We start from the raw sequence: 22,566 nt of genomic DNA on the forward strand, positions 1-22,566 counted from the left end.
TCTGGATGTACGGACGCTTATTTTGGGAAATAAGTTTTCACGAAGCTTATTTTGGGAATTAATTTGTTCAAATGTCTTATTTTTTTCACTTTCACACAATTAATGCATGCCAACTTTTAAACGTTTGAACTCCCAATTTATTTCATTCCAACCGTTTGAACGAACAGGTCATTGTTTGACCTTGTTGTATAACCTTTTGGACAGCCAACCTATTTTAGGTTGTTTAAAAGAAAAAACTAAACGTTAAGGTTAAAATCTTTTAAAAAATAATTATTAATAGTAAGGGGTTCAAAAATATCTGATATCTAATTTTAAAAATCAGATATTATATCCGATTTTGTAAAAAAATCGGATAATTCAAACCGTATATCTAGTTATAAATCTAATGCCAAATCCGGATCGGGCTATTTACAAAATGGATATTCCATTATATATATATATATATATATATATATATATATATATATATATATATATATATATATATATATATATATATATATATATATATATATATATATATATAATCTAAAAAAAAACTTTGTTTATATTTTTGAATATATACTAATAGTTACAATTCTCGGCATTGCATAACTAATTTAATGTTAATTAAATAAGCTTTTGAATATCCAATCAAAATAAGCTTAATTAAAGAAAGTGAAATATTTACTATCTGAATATCCGAAAATACGAATCCGGTATCTATTGGCAAAAGAAACAGGTTTAACCTGATTCAATTTGGTTGGGTATTCACCCCAAGGCTATCATCTAATTAAACCTGTTAACTCATTATAGTTGAGAATAACAGGCTAACAGCCAACATTTTTTCTTCATCTTTTCCCTCCACCACTCAAGAATTCGACAACAGAAAATTAATAAAGGGAGATCGAGTAGCTTAAGTGAAAAGTGCTAAAATATTTACTGTGATTGAGTGAGTCTATCAGTTCACTGTAGCAAAGATCTAAGGCTACAAGTTATTGCATATATAAAAAGTTTGGAAGCATTTCTCCTTTCAAACTTATGTTCCACATTCAGACACAGATGACGGAAATAGGGAAGGAAAGTGAGTTGGTAATACCATGTAAAGAAGCTTACATTTAAGAAGCGCTAGGCATACCGAGGTACAAAAGGTCCTTTTACAAAGGCACAAGGCGCAAGGCAAGGGCGAGGCAAGGACTTTTTGTATGTAAGGTGCACAATTTCAATAACAAGCTTCAAAATCAATTTTAAAACATTAATGATACTTAAAACATCAAATTCATATTATTGCATCTAATGAATACAAGTTTTAAATGAGCCCTGAGAAGGAAGTTTACCAAAGTATTTCGGCCTTTTTTAAGTGACTGCGCTTGATTGAATCAACAAAAGGCAAAACAAATTCCATGAGACTGAACCAACAAAAATGAATCAGGTTTAAAAGAGATTCAGAGAAAAAGTTGCCAAAGAGATCAAGTATGGACAAAAGGTAGTACTCACGTTATATTATTGAACTCACCCAGACAACCCACTTGTAAGCCTACATCACTCACTAATCCAAAGAGAGTATCCCAACCAGGTTTCATAGTTTATCAACCTCTAGTTTAATTTAAATAAATCCTTCACCCGCTAAACCAAAACATAATAGCAATGACTCACCCAAACTACACTTAATAGAAATGACAGAAGGATTTAATGATAAGGATAGGAGTGAAGCTACGCTTTCTTAGGTACTTGTTTTATATCTGAAGCCTAAACAAAAAAATTCAGTGCTTGAGTTTAGAAGCTAACTCAAACCAAGTCTCAGTCTTCAAACTGGGCATCGAATCTTTCCACAGGGCAGCAACAATCGCAAAGTTACGAAATCAACGTATAGAATGGAGACAATAAATTTTATTTTATATCTTACTATTAACATTTAAACATGCAATTTTCAAGCCTACACCTTGAAGCAACCTAATCCTAAAGAGTCAGCAGAATAGATACACTTGGATCTGAAAAAGTAAACCAAGAAAGTGCAGTAGAACAAAGCCCCTCTGATAGGTTGATGATTGTCCAGCTTCTCAAGTGTTGAGCCTCTTGTCTTCAAGTTTATGAGCAGCATTATCAAGATAATGCTCAATGCGAGCTTGATTTTTCTCAAATATAAACGGCATTCCCCTAATCTTCACACACAAATCCAAAATTAGTAATCAATTGGCAATTTTTCAACACTTTGTAGCACAACGAACTCAGCTAATGACTGGACATATGTTTAAGGATTGAATTTGAAAGTAAGACATAAAAGAAGGTTTAGACACGGCAAATATTAAGGTAATGGAATAACCATGTTATAAACTTATAATGCATAGACGAAGAGCACAATTTATGTGGTGCATAGTTATATACCTCAATCAAGCAATTTGACTGCAGAACAAGACTTTGTTCTGGGAAGATTTCCTTGCTGTTCACATATATGGAACACTTCCCAGTGTTCTTTAGGTTAAAAGCTCCATCCTTATCCATCTTCAGTATTGCCTGAATCGAAATATATAGTCCACAATCATGAAGAAATTGGAGTGAAGAAATTCATTCATGAAAAGTAGGTAATACAAAAACAACATATGTTTGATCAGGAAGGATTCCCTATGTGAAAACAGGTGCTGAGGCCTAAAGGATTAGGCAAGTACAAAGTTCACCATTAGGTAAACTTTTAGCCAACATCCTCAGTTTCAAACAGCCGGAAAATATGTTTGTTAAACGACTTTTCCATTGTCAGACGAGCTAAGAATGGAAAAGTTAGTGGGAGCAGCTTTACTCCTTGACTAATGGCCTTTTGAACTTTGAATGATAGCTCATCCCAAAATTTAGCGAACGGCTAATAATTGTTACCAAGCCCCACTAGTATTTAGGCCAGCCAATTGAAACTATTCCCTCCATCCCATTGAATTTCTGCCATAAACTTCCCCAAGTGAATTTTTTCACATATTGGCAAACTCAAGAGAACAAAAACGTACTAATATTAAGCGGTGATTAGATAAGTCAACTGAACAAGCTCACTGCCACAAACAGCTTTCCAATGCTCCGTGAAAATTGCAACTACAGCAATAGACCTTACCAGTATCCTCAACCTCTAAAACAATTTTTTCAAGGACTGAAACTACACTCTTTACCAATAATGGTTGGAGACCATGGGTATCCAACAACGTCACTATACATGCAAAATAATTACAATGCTATCATGGAAACTCTCACTGACCCCTTAATTGTCGATGTATAAATGTATTTGTGGGTCAAGTATTTTGAAAAGAACGAAAATATCATCTTGTTCATACAGTCTGCTCCAAAATACACACAATCATATTTAATAGACGGAGTCTGATAATGTAGAGAATACACTGCTAGCCAGTTCACATTTTACAAAAATCCTTCCTTGACAAACTAGGCATTATTGTTACAAGTGTTCACGATGTCATTTGGATAACGGTTTCATATCTTTTTCGAGCACATCATATTTTTAAGGCAAACACATTATCTATAACTGTCAATCAATACAATTTAATTCTTAAACCAGTCCACAGCACAGGTCCATTACAAGTCCCCTGTATAATCACTTTTAAGCCATTACAGGTCAAAGCTTAAGTGCCACCATTGATTAAACTAGGCTCAGAAAAGAACTGGTAGCATTAGATATGAAAGGTAGAAAACAGCTAATAAGACAGATGATTTTAAAACTTCATTTAAGAGGATATAGTCTCTGATGTAACAAGCAGTACCAAAACCCTTACCTGCCGCCTTGATATCTTATTTGCACGTCCTTCTCTTCCCAAGTCAATATCAACAGGATAATCATTAGTTGCTCGTCCTAGCAACACCTAATCCAAGTAGACTCTAAGGTAACCGAGGCCAACATGATACAATTAAAAGAATATGAACTGGAAATTGAGCATATAAAATTACCTCAGGTTTCTTAATATAGTGCTTTGAATGTCGACCATATAAAATTGCATATGCACCATGTGATGCTATGGATCTCTGCATACTTGAATAAGCATTTTGCTCCAATCTTATGATTGTCCTCTTCACATACTCCGTTTGATATTTGGCAACTAAAATAGGAAGAAAAATATTCAAAACCGGATGTGGTATTAAAGTACACATGGCTCTTGGCAATGCAGTAAAGAAAAAGTTGTCTTCACAAATTTCAAGCGTGAGGCATTTTAATTTGGGGAAGGTGGAGCGGAGGGGTGCTACTACCCAGATATGATACATGTTCAGGTCACTAATTGCTATTAGACTGCACTATTTCAACAGAATGTGCACAATTATATTACTAAATGTGCATTATTATCAAATGAAAAAACCATGTAACCCAAAAATTATGTGTTTGAATGCTAACACAACCACCAAAAAATGAAACTCAATAAAGGACAGCAGCAAAAAGAGTCTTGAAGCTTTTGTCATATACTCAAGATATATGTGAAGAAGCCCTAAAAGGCCAATGCAAACTCTAATAATAAAGATGCACAGTCCACGTTACAAACTCAACAATGAATAATATCTGGTAAGACAAATAAGGACATACACAACAGATAAACACCAACAGATATACATAAAGTTGTGGTTAACTCTACTAGTTGAGTTAAAGGGAAAACAATGACCGCAGAAGCTAAAGACTGCAGAAAATGAATGGTACCTTCTCTATTCCAGAAAGAATCCTGATCTTCTGGACCCAAGTCCATATCAAGTATCTGCACAAAGAAGCAATAGATGAGAGGAAGCAATAACTAATAAATTTTGCAATAGTAGTACTAACAGAATTTTCAATGGTACCATCGATTCAACGTCAGAAAAATAAGGAATGTCAGAATCACTCTCAGACGATTGCTGGTCAGGGTTGGATAGTAACGGGTCTACACCAGGTTCTTCAGCCATACATTCCAAAGAACCCAGTGCTTCCTGACTAGTTCCTCCAACAGCAATTTGTAAGTGACTTAAATCAGTAATTAGACCTGGTTTCTTAGCTGCAGCACAGCTAGGCTGTCTAGACAATGAAAATTCTGAAGGTTCTTTCTTTATAACTGCCAAACTATTTTGACGTGGACCTCCAGTACCATTACCAGAAACCATGGGGCTATTAAGTGATTCATCTCTGAGTGTCTCAAATTTAACTCTACTGTCATCTGGAACTCGTATCTGATTAGCTAGATGTGATTCTCCAAACCGCTTCTGTTCTCTCTTCGTTGTGCTAGGACCTTTTACACTGGGTTGAGAGCCTGTGTTAACCTTACTATAAGACAATGCGTTATTAGCCTCACTCTGAGTTCTTCTGTTGCTAGATCCTGATCGCTGCTTACTCGGAAAAACAATATCATCATTAGATGGGATTTCTGGATCCTCAGTGTTCAATGTGCAGCAGATTCCACTATTATGAATTTCTGGAAACTCAGAGTTGACACATGTAGATGTTGGTAATTGAATGTCTGAACTGTTTTGGAAAGTAATATCACATAAGTGAGAGTCATTTGGTTCCTTTTGAGTAATGTTGCTCAGAATAGCACTACATACTTCTGAAGCAGCTGGCTCATTTGCTTCAACTACATTGGGCAATTTTTCATCCATACCATGATTAGGGGAGTCCAACAGAAGTGAACTAAGACTATCAAGATATGCCTTATCAAGAACACCACCCTTCACACCATCCATAACAAGCATGTCGTCTTCAATTGTAAAATTCAAATCAGACAACTCCGCAAAGAAGCCCTCAGGACAAGTTGAATTTTTTTCGTCGTCACATGGAATTTGACTGTTCATCTCAGACTCCGTGTGCATAACATCATATTCAGATGCTCCTGCAACATCCCCATCATCTGGCGGGACGAAGGCGTCTCCTGTTTGTCCACTTTCCCCCTTAATGCTAATATTATTGGGCATTTCAGCCATTGATATACCCTCCGTTGTTTTCCAATCAGGGATCGCAGGCTGTGCAGATGTATACTGCAAATGTTGAAATTTAGTTTTGTAATCAGAATATGGACTGAGGATTTTGTTTCCTTCAAAACCAGAACATATATATTTACTAATACACACCTGATTTGCTTGAATACCACTTCCTTCAAGCATACTATGACGCGGAAATTTTTTCTTATCCATATTATTCGCTGGCGTTGTGTTCCAGTCCACATGATCTTCATGTGTATTACGTTGCTCAATGGGAAATTCACCAACACATGGCTGAGAACCATCCCTCATAACTTGAGGGAAAACACGACTGAGATCTTCAAATTCAGAATCCTCAATCCCATAGTGGCTAGCAATCGAATCTCCAAGCATGTTATCAGGGTCATGAACTTCAGCCCCACCTCCCATAAAACAATTATCCCCAGGTGCAACGAGAAAAATTAAATCACCCTGGTTAAGAGGATCATTACATATTCTTTTCCTCATAGCATAGTAACAGTTACGCACACTGTCCGCATTCCTCTTCCCATTCCTATTTTTACTTCCTTTAGAATGGTCCACTCTATTAGATTTTGTCACAAGATTAGACGCTGAACGTTCTAACTCTACCATTTGCTCAGCGGCTCGCATTGATATAATAGGATCATAAAGAAGAGCAAGCCATCTATCTTGCAACTCCTTTATAGTAAATCGGCGGGAAAACTGCACCGCACCCTTGGCTAGTGATTCCAAGGACGCACCAGCCTGATATAGTAGATAACACAATATTCACATTAACAATAAAATAACACAACCCTAAATCAGAAACATAACATAACACCTAAATACGAAGCGTTCTAATTTGAAAGAATCTTACTTAAAACCTTAATCCTAATCACAAATTCTAATAATTATGAACTCTACGAAGCGTTCTAATTTGAAAGAATCTTACTTAAAACCTTAATCCTAATCACAAATTCTAATAACTATGAACTCTCAATCCTCTAGTAATCAATTCTTTGTGATGACAAAAATTATTCAAAAACCATACAAATCTATCAAAATCGAAACAAAATTTAACCTTTAAAGAAAACAATGAAACTGAAGAACCAAACAATTCGAAACTCACTTTAATTAGAAAAGTAAGAAGCAGCACAAAAAAATTTCAATTAATTAAATTAAATCAATCAAGAACGGAAAAATGAATAAATTATTAAATTTTTATAGAAAGAAAATCAATTATGAGCAAAGTAGGTGAAATCTGTTAGGATATGGAGTATAACATATGATGAGTTCAGCTATAGCTGAAGGCAAAGGCTTTAGGTTAACTGATGGTTGGAGTGTAAATTCTATTAATCATTAACAATAAAAAAATAAAAAAAAATAAAAAGCACCTCAATAGCATTCTTAAGTAAGAGGTCATCTTGAGGAATCCATGGAGTCGGAAGAGCAAGAGCCCCCATTTTCTTTTCTCACTTTTCTGTGCTTTATTGGAAGCTTTCGCTGAGAGGTTGAAAAACGAAAAATGTTGAAAGGGAAAGAAAAAATGCCGATACTACTGTATTGCTGGAGTTTGCTTATATAATCATACAATATACAAACTAGTATCGAAATACATACGAACAAAAATTTTAAAGAAATATGCAATTGCATATTATATAGAACATGATTTAAATGTCTTATAATTACATTTTAACCTATAAAAATAATTTTATTTGATAAAGTTCTATAAAATTATCATTTGTAATTTTCTTAATCTTTTATACTATTGTATGGATTGATCTAGTAAAATATTTTTTAAAACTTACCTTTAATAATTAAAATAATTATTAATGCAAATCTATATAAAAATTGTCATGTTGAATTTTTCGATCCTTTTATAGTATTGTATGATTTTCAGCTATTCTAGTGAGAGATTGTCTCTCAAAGACACGGACTCAAAATAAGAAATCTACATCCTTATTTTCTCTTTCATTTGTATTAATTAGGTTATTTAGCCCATGTATCTAATGCATCTCTCGAAGAAATTTTCTTTCACAATAATTTGTGTGATATTTTTGAGAACCGAGAGGGAACACAATAAAGAAAGAACCGGTCTTGGACGCTTCCTCCCAAGCATAATTCCTTTTATAGTTATAAAAAAAGGAAAAAAGAAAATAGAACTATCTTAAAAATCTAATTTACAAAAATGATTTTAAACCCGCCAAAAACTTCAACACGACAATTAGAAAAGAAAATCAAAAAGATTTGCAAATTAATTCTTCACAATTCTCTGTAAATCTTCAAGAAACTATCAAGAACATCGACATTTCAATTGTAAAACTCCATAAATCTCTTCAATGAAGGATTTGATGAATGAATTCGACATAGAAATGACTTTTCATAAATTACGAAGAGATACAGTCGAAATTGAAGGTAATATTTTGAAATATCTTATATAAACATAATAATGTTCAAATGATAATCTTCTGTTATACAGAGTTAAGGATTGATATAATAATCAAATGATGGTGAAATCGAAAAAGAAAATGTCGCGATTCAAATGATTGATACATGTATGAAGCAGAAACACTATTATCAATTCTATTACTATAGTATTCGATTTTATGCATATAGTATTTAATAAATTCTTTTGTTATGATATGTTGAAAAATGAATTAATGATAAGATTTCAAAATGTTAATTAAAATATCACAATTTTACTTCCAACATTTTCAATTTAAATTAAATGTGTTGCAATATCTCTATACAATATGAATATTTATTTTTAGATTGATAATTGAAGATTATGTTAAAAATTTAGTTCGATTATAAAAAATCAATTATCAATTTATATGACACATTTACTATTAACATGTTAAATTGGAACTAAATGATTTATGATTATAAATTTATATGTCATAATTTAATTTTTAACATATTCAATTTGAACTAAATCCAGTTTTTGTATTTTATTTTATATAAATTTTATCTTGATTTCTTCTTAATTTTTGGACAACCTAAGCTATGTACATTCGAAGAAGACTGTCCATCTTAATGTATGTTCTCCAAAATATAATATGAAATGCTTCAGTAGCTATACGGAAACATTTCAAACTAACCTGTACAAGTATGCTTCATTTCAAAAAACAAACACAAATTAGCACTAGTGGATGTTCTATTTCAATGCTTATTTAAAAGCTACAGTGTATCGTCAAAGATATACAGCAATCTCAAATTAATTTTTTAAAGGTGATCACATTTTTCCTTTCTACATCCTTTATAAGGAAAATTGAATTTGTACAATAATTTTAAATTATTAGTAAGCATTTATGCACTTTTTTCTTATTAATCAATAATTTTATTATTTGCATTCAAAATTTATTTTTTAAAGTCCAAATTATTTTTTTACCTTTAAGAAAATGATTAATGAACAAGATAATTATTTAACTTATTAACATAGCAATTAACATTCAATACAATACTCTATAAAATATATGTATCCTTCTTACTTTATTGAAAATAACAGTGGATTCATACAAAGCTTCCTACTTTTCTTGAAGCTCTTAACTCACACCACTATGGAGATACATAAACCACTATTAAAACACATGCTAAGCTTCCTACTAAGTATTGCTATATTCCCTGTGTCTTTTAGCTCATTATTAAAACTGTTAAAACATAATTGTGTTCTTGGATATGTGTCTTATTTAAGAGTATGGATTTTTTTTCGCATATTCCTGTGAGAGACCATGCTTAATTGGGCTGGCCCATTATATATTTTTTAAAATATTATAAATAGGTATTCATAATAATATAAATAGACATTTAAAATATTAAAAATAAACATTAGGAATACGGTAAGTAAGCATTAAAGATAATATAAGTAGACAATAATAATAATGTAAGTAAGTATTAATCTTCAATAGACTGAATTTGAGATATGGATCTCAAGAGATTAGTTATATATATATATATATATATATATATATATATATATATATATATATATATATATATATATATATATATATATATATATATGTGCGCCTTATTCAAGAGTATGCATTTTTTTTTTGAAATGTGTCTTATTTAAAGAGTATGGATTTTTTTTTGAAATGTGCCAAGAGCATAAATAGTGTCTAGTGTTATTGTTATTGTTTTTTAGCCATAATATGTTGCGGTTTTGGCCCCAAGCATTAGTAATAACAGCAGATGACCTATTGTAAATGTTGTGGGCCTCCCTAAAATCGCAACATATAGTGCAAGACTATATACTGCGGGCCTCCCCAAAAGCGCAGCATATAGTTTTGCTCTATATGCTACGGTATTAGGGAGGCCCGCAGCATATATATTATTTTTTTTTCTTTTTTCGTTTAATACTAATAAATAATCCAATAATGTACAATGTAAACAATGATTAATCCAATGATAATCACCAATTATTACCAATAATCTCTTTGTCAACTCTCAGTCATATATATAATAATATGTACATATACAAATTAAAGTCCTAAATCTAAACTAATTACATTATTTACCAAAAACATTAGCAAGATACGCGGCAATCTTGTCTTTCAATTGGCGCATTTCTCCATCTCTCAAAGGGCGTGTTTCCCTAAAGTGTCATATAAAACCTATAATATAATATTAAATTAAATGATACATAAACATTAGATTTTACCAATAGTAAATATATAATATTATAATTTAAGAACGTAATAAATACTTACGGCGTCAATGTTTTCGAGTCCAGCCTCCTTCACGGATTGTAAGATATCGTCCATGTATTTGAGAGTGTAGTAGCCGCAATCAACGATATTATAAGCTTGTCGAAAGCACTAAGAGAAAATAGATGTTAGTGCCAAAAAAGCTTAAAAACTCATAAAATCGCAACTTAGCACGTAATTTCTAGCATATGACTATAATTTTCAATACTAACCACTTCAACACAATAATATATGCCAAATAGTGTTGTGTGCCAAGTTTCGTGCAAAACAAACCAAGTTTGAGCTACTTTATGCGTGAAAGTGCCAAATAAGCTTAAAAATCCATAAAATCGCAACTTAACACGTAATTTCTAGCATATGACTATTATTTTCAATTTTAACCACTTCAACACAATAATATATACCAAATAGTGTTGTGTGCCAAGTTTCGTGCAAAACAAACCAAGTTTGAGCTTCTTTATGCGCGAAAGTGCCAAAAAAGCTTTAAAAATCTTAAAATTCATACCTTGTGAATCACTTAATTCAAATGTATTTCTTCCGTGTGATCTACACACATATAACCAACATCTACATCATCTTGATCCACTGATTTTGGATTGATAAAGGGCGGGGAGTCTTCAAAAGCTTCATATTCTTCCTCATCCTCAACATCACCTATACCAAGGATGCTTCTTTTTCCCGGTACAACAATAGACCATTTTTAATCAGACGGGTCTACAATGTAGAATACTTGCTTAGCTTGTGTGGCTTGTATGAATGGCTCCTCACTATCACGCAAACGAGCTAAGTCTACAAGAGTGAATCCACAAGGGTCGTCATTTTTTATGCATCGTCGATTATTATCTACACACTTACATTTGAAAAGACCAATTGTGAAAGTAAAGTAGTTAAGCTCCCATATTTCATGTACCCGCCTGTAGTATACCAATTTAGCATTAACCGGCGCTTGATCCTTGGCACTCGTGTAAAATGTAGATGATGGCAAAATAGAAAACCCACTATTCTGTAGATAAGATGAGTTCTTATCTTGACCTTCAGTCCAAAATGTGAAGCCATTGACATCATAACCCTCATATTGGTTGAAATCATCATGAGGACCAAAAGCTAACCACTTAACAATTTCTGATACACCCTTTAGTTCTTCACTTATTATTCGATTATGAAACCAATCAATAAACGTTTTGTTATACAACTACATCAATCTCCTATCCCCTTTACAAGGATATTTTGCGCGCAATATATCTAAATGCTCACTCAAAAAAGAATAGACTTCAGGAATATGATGCAACACATACAAGTGTGCTTGTAGAAGACTGTCTCGAGGAGGTGTGATCGATTTTGGAGCCAATTGTTCCTTTTCCCTGAAGCCTTCCTTCATGTCGAGAGGTGGGAAGTCAAATAGGCTTTGCCATGGCCAAATACTTGGCTATAAAATTACTAATCTCATTGCTCACAGTGCCTTGAATCATACTCCCCTCGGGTTGTACTGGATTCCTCACCTTATTTTGTAAAACACCCATGTGTCTTTCAAAAGGATAACACCACCTTAAAAAAACTGGACCCAAATGCTTGATCTCATGAACGAGATGGACAATAAGATGAACCATTATATCAAAGAAAAAAGGTGGAAAATACATCTCAAACTTACATAAAGTTACAATCACGTCGACTTGAAGAGCATCAAGTTTAAAGGGATCAAGAACTTTACTACAAATTGTGTTGAAGAACGAATATAGCTCAGTAATAGCATATCTTACATGTTTTAGCAGTATTCCACGGATTGCAATTGGTAAGAACACTTGCATCATTACATGGCAATCGTGAGATTTTATGCTTCCCAACTTTAGCTCACCATTTAGGGTCACAAATCTCTTCATGTTGGATGAGTACCCAGACGGAACCTTAATGCCATACAAAGACTCACAAAATGCTCGCTTCTCTGCTTTGGACAATGTGTAGCAAGCTGGAGGCAAATAAACTTTGTCATTACTCATCTTCTTCTTACCGCCCTTTTCCTTGTTACTGCCACCAACTTCATCAACTCTATTTCTTTTCTTACTCACCTTAACATGTGCCCACAACTCCGGACGAAGACCCTTACATTCAAACCAATCTCACACGGCCTTAACATCCTTTGTCTTACCAGGAATGTTCATGAGAATCCCGAGTATGGCATCGCATACATTTTTCTCTATATGCATAACATCAAGACAATGCCTAACCTGTAGATCTCTCCAATATGGAAGCTTCCAAAATATTGATTCTTTTTTTCATAATCGGTCTTCAACCCCTTGCACTTGCCCTGTTTTATCAAATACAGTCTCAACTCCCTTAACCTGTTCATAAACCTCATAACCGGTCAACGGTCGACGAGCTACACGGTCCTCAACCTCCCCCTTGAACATTTCTTCTTCTTACGATACTGGTGATCTCGTGGGAGGAACTTTCGATGGTGCATGAATACGTGTTTGCACTTAGTAATCCACGTGGATTCCATGTCATCGATACATATTGGGCTTCCCTTTGTTCTTATATCCCGATAAGTTTCCATATGCCGGAAAATCATTAACGGTGCATAAAAACATTGCACGCAAGGTGAACTCCTCATTAGCATATGCATTAAACACGAAAACGCCTTCATCCCACATCTTTCTCAAATCCTCAACGAGAGGCGCAAGATATACATCTATGTCATTCTTAGGTTGTTCAGGACCCGAGATAAGAAGCGAAAGCATAATGTATTTACGTTTCATACACAACCAAGGTGGCAAATTATAGATCACTAACAGTACCGGTCAAGTACTATGTTAAGAACTAAGATTGCCGAAGGGGTTCATTCTATCCGCACACAGTCCGAGCCTTAAATTACGAACCTCATCCCCAAAAGTCTTATGCAACCTATCAATACTCTTCTACTCCGAAGAATCAGATGGATGTGTGAGCAAGTGACCTTTCTTCACCCTATCTGCATGCCATCTCAAATTTAACGCATCTTTCTTTATAGAAAACAAGCGCTTGAATCTAGGTATTATTGGAAGATACCACAATACCTTAGCCAGGGGCCCTTTAGCATCCCGAGCCCCTTTACGCTTGTAGCGTGATAACCCACACCTAGGACACTCTTCTAAGTTCTCGTTTTCATTTTGATACAATACACAATCATTCGGACACGCATGAATCTTCTAGTACTCTAAGCCGAAAGGACACATGAGCTTTTTGGCATAATATGCTGACTTTGGAAGTTCATTTCCCTCAGGAAGCATCTCACCTAACGCTTCTAATAACATTGTGAAACTAGTGTCACTCCAATTGTACTTTGACTTAATGTTGAAAATTGTCAACACTGCTGTTAGTTTGGTGAACTTTGTACATCCAGGGTACAAAGGCTTTTGAGAAGCCTTTGTCAACAAGTCAAAAACACGATGACGTTTTCCTAACTAATCCTCGACTCCCTCCATCATCTCATCAACACGATCCACATCCTCATCGACATTGTCTTCATCTGTCTCATACCCATCAACATGATCTACTACATCCTCATTGACATCAGCCACATTATTGACGTCCTCAGCAGCACTTTTCTCTTTGTAAACTCTCTCATCACCATGCCAAACCCAAGCATGATATTGTAGCCTAAACCCAAGTCGAAGTATGTGCTCGATCAACACTATCTACCTTTGATAGATTGCCACAAGTGACACATGGGCAATAAAAACCAACTCCCCCCGTCCTAACTCGATGTTCAACCGCAATAATACAAAATTCTAATACGCCATCAATAAATTCTGACGATTCAATGCTTCAATACATCCAAGAACGATCTTTTGTCATCCTAATTAGTGTGATTAATTAATTCAAAACAAAATTAATAAAAAATTTTTAACGTATATAATTAACCCAAATTAACCCTATATAACCTTTATATTATTTAAAGTAATCAAATTCTGTATATTTTAATTACAAAACATATATAACCAAAAAAAAATCATTTTCTTTAATCAAATACACATAAATCAAAATAATTAGAAACTAATAATATACAACTACATACATAAGTAAATTATTCACATTCAAATATACAACTATACATATATACATAAGTAAATTATTCACATTCAATCTACCCTAAAAATCCTAAATAATTAAAATTATTCACATTCAAATATTCAAGTACATATATAAGTAAATTATTCACATTCAAATATAAAATACATGCCTTGGTAATGAGATATGATAATTTTGTTTCTACAATAAAATTATGTAACCTACACTGAAAAACAAAATCAAAATTAGTATAAAAAAAAGACTAAATCCTTATTAAAACACAATGAAGCTATTCTTGAAGAACTTAAACAAAGATTGAAAATTTTATACCTTCAAGAAGAACAAGCTTAGCCTTAATTTCATGGGTTTTTGAAGGAAAAACAATAATAGTGGGTTGAAGAACTTAAACAAAGATGGAGAAGGAAATTCGTGCAATGGGTGGTCATTGAAGAACACGTACAGTAGCAGTCATGGGGTTTGGAAGATGATGAACAAAATTGAAGACAAGAACACAGTAGCAGTCATGGGTTTTTGAAGAACTTGAAGAGATTTTCGTGGGTTTTTGCAGAGATTTTTGAGAACTTGAAGAAATGGAAGAACTTGAAGAAGAAGACAGTAGGTAGTCGTGGGTTTTAGGAATACAACAGTTTATATGAGGGTTTAAGCAAATGAACGTTAAAACGCGGATTTTTAATTTTTTGGGAAGGATTATTTGCTGCGGTGCTGCGGGCAAGCCAAAAACCGCAGCATTTTAAGTGAAAATAGCTTATATGCTGCGGGCATCCAAAAAACCGCAGCATATGTTGTCATTGTTTTTTTCTTAATTCTTTTTCCTATTTATTGCTGTGTATATAAAAAACCGTAGCAAATGATTAGCAGCAAATGATGTTTTTCCACTAGTGTATGCACGCATTCCACCCGTTAAAGAATAAAGTTGATTTAGGAAATAATAATATATTGTAATCATGTTTAGGAAATAAGATCAATTATTTCTGTAATTATAGCAAGGTAAATTACAAAGCCCCGGTTAAATTTTTCGGCGACCGAAAATAATCGGGTTTTATCATTTACCAAACATGGAAACAGAAAAACAAGCCATTGTCCCAATGCCAGTTACCAAGGAGGATTTATTCCAATTGTTCTCGCAGTTAAACACCAATAAAACCACCATTAAAGCCACAAATCAGCCTCTCCACATCTCAGAAAAACTAAACCATGGAGATTACACTAAGTGGTCCAAATTGATGCAACTTGATATTAGCGGGCGAGGTAGGCTCAATTAGGGATGGCAACGGGTCGGATCTGGACCGGGTCCAGGTGGTCCCGGATCTAGATCCGTTTTCATAAAAAGGATCCAGATCCGGACCCGGATCTGCTGGTCCAGTTTTGCAAGACCCGGATCCGGATCCGCTGATATTGCGGATCCAGTACCGGATCCGGGTCCAAAACGGGTCTGACTTGTTTTTGCTTTTTTTTTGTATTTTTGAATGTGTTGAGATTGTAATAAAGCAATATTTATAGACTAATGTTAATAATATATATAATTTCACAATTAATCACCCAAAAAAACATTATACAACTTAAAATTGTCTTTAAAATATCCAATTGGTCCACCAAGATGTGATTTCAAGTATTGTTGTAGCTCCCTCGGGTAGTGGATTTCTTCTCATGTTGGGGCAGTAAATTCAATATCACTCAAAAATTTTAAGATTCAGCAAAAGTAATTCACAATGAAATCACATTTTCCCTGAACCTTGGATATAAAGCAAAAAGAAACTAAAAGTAATTCGCCACAAGCAGAATGCTACTGCAGACCTGCCAGTACTGACAGCACCATTAGAGCACAACCACAGCTCCACCACACCAGAATCAGCCTGCACTTGCTGCACCAAACACTGAAACACACAGCCACAGTTGTTGCACCATTATCAGAGACTGCACACCTGCTGACAATGCAATCCGTAGCCCCAAGACAAACCCTGCTCAAACAACACATACTAAAAGTATTGTAGGAAAAAAAAAATCAAAATTAGGGCTTATTACCCTCAAATCTGCCTATGAGGAGAAGGGAGGAGTACGCGGTGGCCGGTGGCTGTCGGCAGGGAGTGAGGGTGCTTGTAAGCTGTGGGCGATGTGGCTGTCGAGTGTCGACTACAGGGGCAGGGGCTATTGCGTGACTGCGTGAGGGAGAAGGAGAACTGCGTGAGGGTTACTGAGGTACTAAGGCAGCAGAATGAGGGAAGGGAAGGGAACTGAGGGTTTCAGGTATTTTTATTATATATTTTAATATATATTTAATATAAATTTTTTAAAAAAAAAACAAAAAAAAAACGGGTCCTCCAGATCTGCGGGTCCGGATCTGGGTATTTTTCTCAGATCCGGATCCGCACCCGTGAAATTTAAATGGATCCGGATCCGACGTGTCCAATATTTTAGGACCCAGATCCGTGAAAACGGATACGGATCCACGGATCCGGGTCGGGTCCAATACCCATTGCCATCCCTAGGCTCAATCACATCATTGCCTCCCCACCACCAACTAAAGATTCAAAGTACACAAAATGGGCTCAGCTTGAGTCCAATGTAGTTTCCTGGATAATAGAGAATATTGACTCAAACTTACAGAACCAGTTCTTGGATTATCCAACTACAAAGGAACTATGGGATGGAATTGAGATCATGTATGGAAGCAGCCAAGATGGGTTGCAAATTTTCGACCTTATGGTCAAAGCAAACAAAATACAGCAAGGAACAGATCAGATCGAGACCTACTATAGTAAACTCACCACAATATGGAAAGAAATTGATCGGAGATTACCATATCCGATGACTTTCCCAAAAGACAAGACGATTTATAATCGTCTGAACTAACAAAACTGGCTTTATCAAATTTTAGCAGGTCTTGATGAATCTCTGGACAAGGATCGAAGAGATCTACTAAACTCTAATCCATTACCTACTGTCGAAGCTGCCTATGCAACTATCAGGCGAGAACTCTCGCATAAGGGCATCATGAGGTCTGAAAAACCATCATCGGATCTAGAATCCTCAGGAATAGGGGGCGGTTTTGCTGCAAAAGGGAGAATAGAAAAGCCTTTTTTCTGACGGGAAGATGATAAGGCAAATCTTCGGTGTACCCACTGTGGTGGAGCAAGGCACACGAAAGAGGGGTGTTTTAAAATCATCGGCTACTCGGATTGGTGGCCGGAAGGGAAGAAGAAAGGTAGATCTGATAGTCGACCTCCATGGAAGGGCGACCAAATAAAACACACAGCAACTTATGTTAATGGAGAAACAAAGCAATCAGATTAAGAAAGAAGTGGAGGTGCACTGGCAGCCACCATAGCCACTGCCACCACCACCAAAGATGAAGCGCCAGGTTTGAAACACCACAGGAACCCAAGCCCTAATTTTTTGGGGTTTGAAAATGGGTTGGTTGAAGACAAAGAGAGGCGTGAAAATGAGGACCATTCCTCAAAAGCTTCCTTTATACGCCTCTCACCAAACCCTCAATTAAATAATTCCACTTTATCTGTCTCTCAATTAAATGCCAATGAAAATATAATTATATCATTTGGGGTATTGTGTTGTAATGATAATAATAATAGATGGATCTTTGATTGTGGAGCAACTAATAGGATGACCTTTGACCCGACTGATTTTGAAAAGAGGGGAATATCTAAAAAAATACATATCCAAACAACTAATGGAGATCATGTTTGAATAAAAGGCTCTGGCCAAATTCATGTGTTTGATAACATAAAATAACCTAATTGCCTCTTTATTCCTAATTTATCTCATAAGATGTTTTCTATTACTCAATTGACAAAAGAATTAAATTGTTCTGTACTAATGGACTCTAATGGATGTATTGCTCAGAGTTCTCGGACAGGGAATATCATTGGGCGTGGTTGTAGCAGACCTTTTTTTTCTTAATCTTAAATATGTTAGACAAATTCAATAATCGTTTCGTTTAATTAATGCCATTCCAATTTTATTCCAATCGTTCTTAAGTTCTTGATTTTTTTTACATAATATATTTCTCTTAGAATAAAATATTAGATTTAAATTATAAGTTTTTTTTTATATATATTTGGTGATTTCATTTTTTTTTTCCCTCCCTTGGTTTAATAATTATATTAAATTTTAAATATTAAGTCTGCTAAATTACCTATAATAGCTTAATCTTTTTATTTCCTATATTATTTTATGAAAATAATAATAATAATAATAATAATAATAATAATAATAATAATAATAAAATAAATATCTTAGAAATCTTTTGAGTTAGCGGAAAAGTAGAATAGGTGGCATGATTTTCATTTTTTTGCCTTATATCCTAACTTACTTACCCATGAAGAAAAATTAAAATAATAAATAAATTTTACAAGCTTTAGCTTATATATGCTCAAAAACTACGCAGAACGGAAGAAAAAAAAAGGAAGAAATCCTAAATTAATTCCTAAAAAAAAACTCTAAAATTCCTATAAAAATTCCTAAAAATCCTCAAAAAAAAAATTATAATAATAGTATTTAGTGTTAATTATAGAAATTCAAGGGGAGAAAGCTAAATTTGTGGCTAGAAATTCTACAGATAAGAAAACCGATTAATAGTGATATTATTAAGGTATAAATTCTTACGTATATTTATTTACATTAAATTATGCCCATAAATTTTATATGTGTTTATAATATATAAATTAAATTTTCTAGAAATTTTGGTAATTTAATTCATAGTAGATTAATTTATATGATTTGTTCATTTTAATTTCCTAAAACCGCATAATCTAAAATAATTTTAATTAAAATAGTAAAAATTAAATTTTTAAATGAAAATTTTTCTGTATATAAATATATATGAGATATAATTTGTGTATTAATTTCGTGAATTATAGTTGAATATAAATATTATTATTAATTTTTGCTAAAAAACGCATAAAATAAGGAAATTCATAAATTGGGTTAAAAATATATAAAATATAGAAAAATAACTTATTTTATTGAAACTGCACATTTATTTTTCATTTAAATAATTTTTAGGATTTTTGTGATATTTAAATTTAAATAAATAAATTAATAATCTAAACTATTATAATAGACGAAAAGAAAGAAAAGTGAAAAAAATAATTAAAATTATTTTATTTTGGTGAATAAAAATATACACCAACTTATTTAATAATAAGTTAATTTTTAAAATACTTTTTTTGGATTTTAATCTTAAGGAAATTAATTATTTATGTACTAAATCTAAACTAAGCTATTAAGAAATTAGTTAAATAAAATTTTATTTTCTAAAAATTTAGATAAATGGGCTAGAATCTATAATAAACCCAATATGTCCTTTTTAAGACATTTTTAGTATTGATTTGTGATGAAACTATTTATTTTATCATTTATAATAAATAGACATTTAATAAATTGATTATTAAGAAGTTAATAAAGCTAATTGAAAAATAATCTATAAATAAATACTAAAGACCCATTTAAGTTTTGATTTAGACTAATAATAAATGATTATTTATATTTAAATTGTTATAAATTTATTTCTATTATATGTTATTGTAATGTTGTAAAAAACGTGGGATGTGTTTTTCGGCACGTAAAATACGGCAAACACAATAAGGTTATTTAACCTGACCTGTGGCTCGAGCACTAAGTTAGGGGTTTTGTTTTACCTCACCCTAACAGGTCCTTACATATGTCAAACAAAGATCATATGTGTTGCATTCATTAAATAAGTAATTGGATTTCACGCCTTAACACTCAAGCAGAAGTGTTAATAAATCACACCCTGGTACTCAAGCAGAAGGACCAGAATTATATATATATAATTCAACACAAAAAAAATGAATCCTCTATATTGCATAAATCATTTTACATAGTACTCATTGAAATGCACATATTTGTATACTTGTATTATGCTGGCAAGTTTTTATACTTGGCTTGTTAGCTGACCGATTCCATTCGGTAGTTCCCTTATAATGTGATCTTCTTAAAGCATCATTCGAGGTCCAATTACATTTGTTGCTTCTAATTGCTACTGCCAAGACTGCCAGCCACCCTACCCTATCCACTAGGGGTGGCACCCCCTCCTACAACCTAGGGGTGGTGGAGCAATCATGAAATCACCAACCCTCCACTTGTTTTTGAAGCCTATAAATAAACAAGAGGAAGAGGGAGCTATCATCTCAGTTTTACCTTTCATCTTGAGTAATTTTTATGTATTCTTCATAGCTTTGCTTTCATTTCAATTAAGAATTAGTATTAGCATAATTTCCCTTTCAATTCAATTAAGTATTTTCACTATCCAAATACAATCTTAACTTCATCCTTTATTGTAATATTTTGCAACTTGGAATTCTTCCTTCAACCATTGATGTACTATTATTGAAGCTTTTGGAAGGTATTACTTTGAATCATCAATTCATCTTGTTCATCCTTAGATTGAGCTGAAAAGAGTAACTTCTACCTTTACTTATGTTGTTTTCAATTCATGTCACTTAGTTATCTTTGATTGTTTACATATATCCATGCTTGTAGTTCTTCAACTTATAGTGCACACATCTCTTTAGGATACTCTAGTTTAATTTATTCATCTATGATTCTTAGCTTGTTTGCATTCTACAATTTCAATATGCGTATGAGTGTGTAGATTGTTTTGGGTTAGGCTAGGCATCATCACCATAAATGTAGTTTGAATTGCTTTCTTTACCTTTGGTTTGGTTGTGTTGTTTATAGTTTAAGATGGATTTTTCTATCATGTTGTAGTGTCGTTGAATTGAGGGCGAAAGTCGATTTTTAACGATAATCTATGCTTAAAAGTTAAGACATCTCCATGAGAATAGGTAGATGCTTTGATTGGAGTATGTGTGCTACATGTCTTAAATTATGCTTAGCTCCATGAGAAAAGATAGTTGAGTATGGTTAGGAAGCTTTTGTTGCTCGAGAGAGAACATTAGTAATTATGATACGTTCTTCCCCATAACAAAATATCCATGACCTTAGGTTAATGTTTAGTAAACACTACTTTGGTGAGAAAGCCTAGCCTATGCCTCTTAGTTTATTGATCATTTTATCCTTGCTTTTAGTTCATTGTATCCATATTTACTTTTATGATTTGTTTTCATTAAGTACTTTAATTGCTTATTTTAATTATTTCTATCTCCAAACATCATATTATACGTTTTCGAACACACTAATCGATCAAGAAACTATTAACTTAACCCCACTCCTTTGATTCGACCCGTACTTGCCGACGTACTACGCTACGCCGTGCACTTGCAGTATTACTATTGAAGGACGTAAAGTCCCAATCAAGTTTTTGGTGCCGATGCCGGGGTGTGGTGACTTTGTTAATTGTTTTTCTTGATTAGTTAGTTCATTGTTCTTTATCATTTTGAGTTGTTTTCATTTTTCTCTTCACTTTGCACTTGACCTCGATTTTTGAATGTAGTGTATGCAAACTAGGTCTCAAGGACAAGAAAATATTGTACCTATAAAAATCCTAAAATTGAGAGCTAAAGGTGAAAGAAACAACGAAAAATGGCGGTAGAACACCCAAAATCCCTTCGGAAATATGCCATGCCTAATGGGAGTTTAGGGTCGAGTATTGTTCAACCAACCATCACAGCCGCAAATTATGAGATCAAACTAGCTTTCTTTCAATTCATTACTCAGAATCAATTTGCCAGCACTGATGGATAATCCAAACGACCACCTAGATGAGTTCGTGAACAAGTATGGCACTGTGAAATATCAGGGGATTTCTGATGAACAAATGAAGCTGATTTGTTTCCCCTACCCACTCCGTGGTGAGGCAAGAGATTGGTTAAGATCTAAAGGGCCAAACAAGTATCGCACGTGGGAGGCATTATCTAAGGCTTTCCTTACTCGATTCTATTCACCAGCCAAAACTGCT

The 22,566-nt window shown here is 33.6% G+C and overlaps 1 protein-coding gene across 3 annotated transcripts; it reads right to left on the reverse strand.

Annotated features, from left to right (window-relative positions):
* Positions 1 to 1,138: 1,138 nt before the first annotated feature.
* Positions 1,139 to 7,489, reverse strand: LOC130802718 (uncharacterized). 3 transcript variants are annotated; one of them, XM_057666759.1, is made up of 8 exons: positions 7,290 to 7,489; positions 6,046 to 6,660; positions 4,789 to 5,952; positions 4,652 to 4,706; positions 3,916 to 4,064; positions 3,744 to 3,830; positions 2,365 to 2,493; positions 1,153 to 2,141 (listed from the first exon to the last, which is right to left on the reverse strand). In XM_057666759.1, exons 1-8 carry the CDS (start codon positions 7,356 to 7,358, stop codon positions 2,040 to 2,042), a joined length of 2,370 nt encoding a protein of 789 aa, XP_057522742.1. In that variant the 5' UTR covers positions 7,359 to 7,489; the 3' UTR covers positions 1,153 to 2,039. The 3 variants fall into 3 exon arrangements, with proteins under 3 accessions (XP_057522740.1, XP_057522739.1, XP_057522742.1); XM_057666757.1 differs by having other exon boundaries at positions 1,139 to 2,136; positions 4,789 to 6,660; positions 7,290 to 7,456; XM_057666756.1 differs by having other exon boundaries at positions 1,150 to 2,141; positions 4,789 to 6,660.
* Positions 7,490 to 22,566: the final 15,077 nt, after the last annotated feature.

Source organism: Amaranthus tricolor, chromosome 16 (assembly GCF_026212465.1).
Source record: "Amaranthus tricolor cultivar Red isolate AtriRed21 chromosome 16, ASM2621246v1, whole genome shotgun sequence".
NCBI lineage: Eukaryota > Viridiplantae > Streptophyta > Magnoliopsida > Caryophyllales > Amaranthaceae > Amaranthus > Amaranthus tricolor.